Source organism: Corapipo altera, unplaced genomic scaffold, assembly GCF_003945725.1.
Source record: "Corapipo altera isolate COAL_440 unplaced genomic scaffold, ASM394572v1 202, whole genome shotgun sequence".
NCBI lineage: Eukaryota > Metazoa > Chordata > Aves > Passeriformes > Pipridae > Corapipo > Corapipo altera.
The window spans coordinates 132,253-140,660 of NW_020884980.1; the positions used below are offsets into that span (position 1 = coordinate 132,253).

Here is an 8,408-nt window from a genome sequence, read left to right on the forward strand (position 1 = left end):
GGATGCCCCGGGAGGACCGGGATGCTCCGGGCGGAGCGGGATTCCCCAGGAGGAGCGGGAGGAGATTCGGGTCCACGGCCCCGAGAGGGGCGGAGTGGTGGTGGTGGGGGGTGAAGGCCACGGCCCCGGGCGCTGCCCCCCGCCGCTCTCCTGCCTCCCGGGGCTCCGGCTCGTTTCGATTTCGTTTCTCGCCACGATCGCGCCGAAGCCGCGGCGGCCGCGGGGCCGGGACCTGACCGTGCCGGACACCGAGGGCTCCGGGTCGCACCGGGGATGCAGGTAGGAACCGCCTGTCCCCTGCCCGGGCCCTCGTCCTCCCTCCTCCCCGTCCCCACGGGCTTTCCCCCCTCCATTCGAGGTGGAAGCTCATCCCCCGGCTGAAGGGTGACCCCCCCACCCCACCCAGCCCATCTCCAAAGGGCCTCGCAGAGCCCGGAGCAGCCGCGGGGCTTCGCCCCCCCACCCATTTGGGGCTGAGCCAAAAGCTGCTCTCACACATCTGGGGGTTCCTTTTCACCCCTTTTTTTTCTGGCTTTCCCGCTCCAACCCCTCCAAGGACCGTATTTCCTTTTGAAGCAAAGAAAAGCTGTCTTGGAAACGTGTGGAAGCAGATAAGCGGGGATAAAAGCGAGAACATAAAATCAGGATAAAGTAATAAAAATTCAGAATGTATCTCGTGGCCTAGAAATCTTTAGGAGCAAGAAAAACACCAGATTTGTTCTGTTTTTACTGTAAATCTTGTTGTAAGAGAGTCTCACTGATGGGAGAATAAAATAACTTTTAGATAGTTCTAGACAAAATACACTGCTCATTTCTTTCACTTTTATTTTCCCCTTATTGCTTAGAATGAATCTGAAAGACAGTTTGCATTGCTGCCAAGCCTGCTCAGAGTTTATTCTGGAGTCCCACTGGTTTTCTTGTGCAGTGTCATATGGACCTGCCTGCTTTACAGAGACAACCAGCAGCCACCAAATTGTCCTTCTGCTGAGGAAAACCCCTCACCAACCTGCTGCTACTGCCAGGGAAGCACTTTTCCCTGGAGGGATGCAGTGCATTCCTCCTGTCCCACATTCTCCTGGTTTTGGGAACATCAGCTTTGCGTTTAAGATGTTTCCAGCCCTCACCACTGTAATATTCTTCACCTCTGATTTTCAGGATATTCAGCTTCTCTACCCTGCACACACAGTCAAGGGGTGGCTGCTTTAACCACCTCCAAAAACCTGCCTGAGCCTGAAGTGCTCAGAGTTGGCAACTGCTTTAGAAAATACCATTTGCCTGCAAAATTGTTAATTTTCCAGTGGGTGAAGCTGAGAAATTGCTGGGGTTCACATCGATAGATTTTTAAGGGGAAACATTATCTGCTTGGCTGCCAGTAATATTCGAGATCTAGATGGGGCTGGAAGCAGGATCTGAGCTCCCTTGTGGCTCATGAGCTCTGGCTGAGAGAGAAAAATAATTGTTGAAGGGCTGGAACTTAATGACTGATCAACAAAAGGGGTGGGATGGCCATTTCCCCTTGTGCCCAAATGATCACTGGGGATAAAGCTGGAGATCTCTCTTCATACAGTGTTTTTAAGACAAAATCTAAGCACTATTGCCAGCTTTATTTCTCAGCTCTAAATAATTGGAATGCTGTCCTAAAACCCTGGGCATCCAATGAGAATCTGAGGATCCTGCAGGAACTGGGAGCACAGGCACTGCAGGCTCTGCCAGTCTTGGATCCATCTACTGCAAGCCCCTGGGGCAGTGGGGATGGATAACCTCCTTCCAGAGCCCGACTGAGGGCAGGTTCCTCTGCTAAAGGCAAGAGCTGGAGAAAGAGAGGGGAATCTCTGGCTACTAAAACTGAGTTGGGCAACCAGAGACTCATCCTGGGGCTGGGGCGAGGAAGAACGTGAGGAAGATGTATGGAAGAGCTGCAGAGAGCACAACAGGCTGCTGTGAGAAAACAGCTTGAAAATACTGGAGCAGGCATCTCCAAAGCCAGGACTGGGAACTGACCCCACTGATATGTCTGATCTCTTCTCCCCAGGGCAAAGTGGCCATCAGCTCTTCCAGCCCTGCTGTGGCAGCTTCATTACCACCCCCATCCCAGGCCAGACAGCCACTCATCAGCACTGGGGAGATCTTCAAGCTTCCAGGCAGGCTGAGTGAGTAGAGGTTGAGCAAGTCAAAGCTGCTTACTAAAGGACAGGGTGGGATATGGTGGGTGCAGCCACAGTGTCCCACCCAGGGACCATTCCCTGCTGGCAAGAGGGACAAAGCGTCATCAGGGTTCATTTTCTCTCTTTGGAGTGTTTTTGATCTGTGAGTGCTTAATACAGAGGGAAAATTTGATGATAGAGAAGAAATCCCACCCTGCCCCTGAGCAGTTTTGAGGATGGAGATAGAGTTGTTTCAGAGGCTGCTCCTGGTTTCAGGGATCCAGCCCGCACTGTGGAGCAAGGATGACGTGATCCACTGGCTCAGATGGGCTGAGAAGGAATATTCCCTTCGGCAAACTGACGAGAGCAAGTTCGAAATGAACGGCAAAGCCCTGTGCATCCTCACCAAGGAGGACTTCAGACACCGAGCTCCCAGCTCAGGTTAGACCCACTGCAAGGGGGTCTCAAGGATCATCCAAGCACAACCTGTGGTCTGCTGAGAGGGGCTGGATGGGTCCCAGCAGACCAGGCTTTAGCACTTTGGTGCTGGAGACAAGGACAACCCTTGTTGTTGGGGGGCAATAACCTTGTTATTATGTTATGTTATAACCTCAGCAACATCACCCTGAGAAAGTCCATTATTCAAAGTCATCTGAGCAGAGTTGCCTTCCCTGTAGGTGATGTGCTTTATGAAATACTCTGCTTCATTAAGACTCAAAGAAGAGCTCTGGTGTGCAGCCCTTTGCTGAACTCACCCTTTGGGAAGGCCAGGAGCACGGAGGAAGGTAGGATGGAGAACAGCAGCTGCCCAGCAAGCAGAACCTGCCCACAGCTCCAGTGGGTTGCACACACCTGGGGTTTGGAGCTCAGCTGAACCCATCCCACAGCACCTGAGAGAGGCAACCAGGTCCAACAAAGTCCATGTTATCTGGGAAGTTTGTGGTGATGAAGCAGGTCTGGTCAGAATCAGGCCTAAGCAGCACCAGGGGGGTCTGTAGTGACCAGGCAGGTCTGTGACTTCCCTAAGAAATCTGCCTGCAGAGTGAGATCTGGATCAGGGAGGGTCAATCGTCAGGCAGAGGCACAGCCCTGCTGGAGACTGGTCCTGCTGCATAGCTGGGAAAGGGCTGAGGAGCCAGGGCTGAGCTTAAATAGAGCTTCTGGGCCAAAGGGTAGTGGGGAGAGGCCCCAGGTGAGGCTGTGGGGGCCAGTGAGGCTTATTAGTGCCCTGGGGGGGGGGGGCCCAGGAAGGGGTTGGGGTGGGGAGAGGTTGGTATCAGTGGCTGGCTGTGTGTGGAGGTAGATCTGGGAGGTGGATCCTGAGCACTTCTGCTGGCTCTTGTAAAGTAATGAACACCTTAAGTCTCTACAACAATTTGCCAGGGGGTGCCTGTGCTCTGGCACATCCTCCTGTTCCAGTTTTTCCTCTGTACCTGACCCTGACCCTACTTGGCATCTCCTCTGACCCTCTTGGACTTTCTGCTGCTCCTGCCTTAGGAAAATCCCAGGCTTTCCTCAGCACCCTCCTCCCCTGCCTGGGCTCCACCAGGCTGATAACCACCCTGGGCTGTCCCTCCCCTCCCGTTTCAGGGCTTTGGAAGATCTGGGACCTGCCCTAATGTGCCACAGGGTGTTTATTTGGCTTTTTCTCCCTTTTATTTGCAGGGGCAGACTGCAGTGCTGAGGCTGCCCCAGTCCTTGTTCCCTCCTGGCTGGGCTGTGCACAACAGCCTGTGCTCCACAGCCACATGGAGCCACTGAACCTGTCCCATCAGAGCTCAGAGAGTGGCTGCAGGGCAGGTGCCATCTGCTCCTTTCCCACAACCCCGTTGGCCCCAGTGGATGGGAAAATGGCAGGTAATTAAGAATTTGTAGCCTGTCTCCTTGGGGAAATGACATGGTGCTTTGTCCTGTCTGCCCAGCTGTCTCCCTCCCCTTTATTTCGTGCTTCCCCACCTCAGTTTCCCCCCCTGAACAAACTGTAGTTCGTGCTTGTGTTTTGAGATCTCGCAATACAAGTGCTCTGGGCTCTTCTTATATTTATTGTCACTGCTGCCATATGTGATCCTGTTGCTGATACACCCTCGCTGGAGCACAGTGGGAGCTCTGTGACCATTTATTCCCCCTCCCAATGCTAAGACTGCAGGTTGCTGTGGGAATACGTGTACCTGCTCCTCTCCGACAGCCGCTACGAGCCCTACATCAGGTGGGAAGACAAGGAAGCCAAGGTCTTCCGGGTGGTTAACCCCAATGGACTTGCCCAGCTCTGGGGGAACCACAAGGTAAATGCTGTCAAGAACAAATTTATCACCCCTGGGCTTCTGCAGGTCCCTTTCATGGCCTGTTCCCCAGGGCTGGTGGCACAGGGAAGGGGGGGCACAGTGGGTGCTGAGATGCCAACCTGGTAATGAAAGAGGGACTTTCTCATCCCCTGGAAAGCAAAATGATGATTGTGAAGCCAGTCTGGGTTGGAGACCTGCACTGGAACCATCTAGAATGTCCCACAAGTGGTCCTGCTGCAGACAGACCCAAAACAGGTGTTGGCACTTGCTTTCACTCAACACCCCACAATTCTTCCCCTTTCCAGAACAGGATGAACATGACCTATGAGAAGATGTCACGAGCACTCAGACATTACTACAAACTCAACATCATCAAAAAGGAGCCAGGGCAGAAGCTGCTGTTCAGGTGAGATGAAGCAGAACAGAGAAATGAACCCAGGTCCCATCTGATGGTGCTTCCTGGGTTCCAAGCAAGAGCTGGGATCCTCAGCAAAGCCCAAGGGTGGCAGATCCCCTTTGGTGAGCTCCAGAGATCAGCTGATCATGGCTTGGGTTGGAAGGGGCCTTAAAGTTCATCTCCCCTGCCATGGGCAGGGACATCTTCCTCTAGACCAGGTTGCCCCAAGGCCCATCCAACCTGGCCTTGTTGAGGGCAAAGGCTCCAGTATTTACAGCCTGGTTTGGGGCTGGGTTTGGACATACCCTTAAAGTCATGACAAGAATGTATTGCAGGTTTTTGAAGACTCCAGGGGAGATTGTCCATGAGAAATCCAGCAAACTGGAGCAGCTGGAGAATGAGGACCATGAAGATTCAAAAGAAGACCCACTGGAGGTTTCACTCTAGAAAATCTTTGGAGGTGCCTCACAGACAGACTTGTGCTCTGCTGGGAAGTGCTGGTGTCTCTTGCGTCTCCTGGACAGAAGGCCACAGAGCTGGCCCTGGATTTCAAAACCTGCCCTGAGCCAAAGCTGAGACATCTCGGGGGCTTCATTAGCAAAACTCCCCCAGAAACCATCCCCCAGCCCCGACAGTGCGTGTGAATGTGTGTGGGCTGGTCTTCTGCTTGTTTCTCTCCTGCCCTCGGGGAGAGAATGTAATATTTTTGCTCTGAAAACTTTGATGCTTGTCTTTAAGGCTCAGACTTGCTGGTAGAGATCACGCTGTTCTTCCAGTGAGATGTGCTGAGCAGAGCAGAGAGTGTGCTCTGGGCTGAGCATCCTTTGCAGTGAGTGGTGTCCCTGAGTGTGAACGTCCTGCTCTGAATCTGAGCCATTTCCCTGACTTGTAAATGGACTTGTATTGCAGAAATGGTGCACACTGGAATCACAGTGGCTCCCCTGTGATTAAGGGTGGGAGTGTGGTGAAATATCTGCCTGGATCAGGCCTGGCTGAAGCTCCAGGGTTGCCCTAAGCTGGTTCTCACTTCAACTCCTTTCCCTCCAGGTAATGCTTTTTGTAATTAGCTGATTGAATAATGTGAAAAGAAACAAAGAAAGTAATGACAATGAGCCCAGTCTGGTCAGCTATGTGGTTATTTGCTTTGAGTTTGAAGCAGGAATGCCTTGAGGGAACAGAGTGTGTTTGTGTGTGTGTTTGAAAGCAGAAAATACCCACTAATATTTTCACATTGCTTTTCATTGAGGAAATAAAATCCTGTGACTGTGTAAAGTTGAAAATCCTACTTCTTGCTGGTTAAAGGTCTGAAACTGGGAAATTCCAGCTTTCCTCCCCAGGGCAAAGGTCTTTGGGCAACTTCTCTACACCTGAGTGCAGCAATCTGAGCCGCTCAGGAGCTGATGGGTGAACACAGCACAAACATGGGGGGTTTTGCACCATGAGGTTTCCACCAAAACTGGTTGTTTCCAACCTGAAATTACAGTTCCTTTTTTGCTGTCACTGGTGTTGCTCCACCAAAACTACTTTACAGCTGGAGGCTGGAGGTGCTGGTGGGCTGTAGCCAGCAAGAGGTGGTGGTGGGATGGGTGGTGGCTGATTGGCAAAGCTTCAGCAGTACCACAGCTCCGGAAACACGGCCTGAGAAGTTTCACTTCCACAAAAAAACTACCAGCTCATTGGCAAAACAGAGGTGCTTGGCAATTCAAGTGAGGGAGGAGAAGGAAAGGAGAAGCTCTAACGGGGTAAATGAGTGTAAGGTCACAGCCTGTGGGAGATCCTGGCCAGGAAGAGAGGCCAAAATCCTTGCTAGGAGAGGGGCTGGAGGTTACCCAGCACCCACCAAGCTGCAGCCTGGGGCTGCACCACGCTAGGAAAGTGCAGTGAAGCACCCAGATCTCATCCTTCCTCTCACAGAGGGGGCTTTTTGCCCCAGGGAAGATTAAACCCAGATCTTTCTTGGGATAAAATCCATCAGAGTAAGGGTAAATCTTCTCCAGCCCTGATGGACATCTTTGCTGGGACAGCAGACTTCCTTCCTTGGCAACTGTCCCATGCTGGCCCTGTGCCACTCCTGGAACACACACCCATGGGTGCATTTTTCGTGACCTTCTCTTAACAAGACATCCCTACACTTTCTTGCCATGTGAACAACCCTGATGGTTACTGAGCATTCCATCACTTCCCCAACCCGTGTACTTGTTTTATTGGAGCAGGTGACAGTTGGTGACCCTGGTGCTTGTGATATGACCTCTATTCACTTGTTTTTCCCGTGATGACTCAGGATCACTCTGGACTTGGACGGGAATTTCCTCTCCTGCCTGGGAAGCTGCCAAAAACCCTCAACATTCCTTGATCTCTTGATCTCGGAGGGTGAAAATCCAAGGGCACCTGAAACCCAAAGGTTCCAGGCTTTCTTTCCTGGAAAAAAAGGGCTTTTGTTGGCTTGCAGGAACCCTGTGCTGAAACTACCAGTCTCACTCCTGAAGGTCAGTACAGGAGATGATTCCTCCCAGAAAAAAGGTGTCACAACAGAAAGCTTTTGCTGCCCAAAGAGTGCCAAGAGTGCCCCACCACCTGCACATGAGAGACAGATAATAAAGGTTTTCTTTCCTGGGGGGAAGGTGTGAGATCCTGGATCTGAATCTTGCTGAATTATTGATATGGGTCAGAACCAACTCACTCTGTGTGTGTGTGTGTGTGCAGGTGGGGAAGGACCTGCAGGGACATAGTAAGGGCTGTGCTGAGGGCACAGGGCAGAGCTGAAGGCCTGTAGCTGGGCTGTCAGTCAAGGCAGACCTGCCTGGCAGCCCGAGCACACCACACCCCTGCAGCCTGTGACTGGCTACAGCACAACTCACTCTGGCCTGGAATGTGTGAATGTTTTAATGAAATGCTTTTTCCTTGGTTGAATTTTACTCCTGTAAAAACCTTTTGCCAAAATATCTTATTTTTTTCCACTAAATTAAAAAGAATTTCTCTTAGAGAAGAGTGTGTGACTCTTTCTCCGGACGCTAATTAGAGGTTATAACGAACCAAAAGGCTTTTGAAAAGTGTTAAATAAAAATGTAACTGCTCTGGGCAGTTTATAGCTTAATCCAGAGTGTAACAGGCAGCAAGAGCTTTCTGTCCTAGCAGCTTTTGTCTGGGAGGAATCTTCCTCTGTATTCAATTTTGGGAGTCGGACTGGCAATTTGAGCACAGGGCTCCTGCAAGTCAATGACTGCCCTCCCCCAGGAAAGAAAACCTACTGTAACCTTTGTAATGCAGGTAAAGTTGGGGGGCCACCCTGGGCACTCCATGGGCAGCAAGAGTTTTCTATCCTGGCACCTTTTGTCTTGGAGGAATCTTTGCCCATATTCACTTCTGGGAGTTGGACTGGCAGTTTCAGCACAGGGCTCCTGCAAGGGAACAACAACCCTTTACCCCAGGAAAGAAAGCCTGGAACCTTTGTGTTAGAGGTCAAGCTGGTGGGCCACTCTTGGCACTCCCTAATCAGCAAGAGCTTTCTGTCCTGGCACCTTTTGTCTGGGAGGAATCGTTATCCGTGCTGAATTTCGGGAGTGGGACGGCCAATTTCAGTGCAGG

At 51.6% G+C, this 8,408-nt stretch overlaps 1 protein-coding gene across 1 annotated transcript; it reads left to right on the forward strand.

The window, feature by feature from the left end:
- Window positions 1-273: 273 nt before the first annotated feature.
- ETV7 (ETS variant 7) lies at window positions 274-6,103 on the forward strand. Its single transcript, XM_027665741.1, is given in 8 exon segments — window positions 274-279; window positions 1,988-2,150; window positions 2,421-2,585; window positions 2,822-2,929; window positions 3,735-4,001; window positions 4,284-4,426; window positions 4,732-4,832; window positions 5,159-6,103. Coding segments are annotated over 8 exon segments (1,065 nt in total). The 3' UTR covers window positions 5,271-6,103.
- Window positions 6,104-8,408: the final 2,305 nt, after the last annotated feature.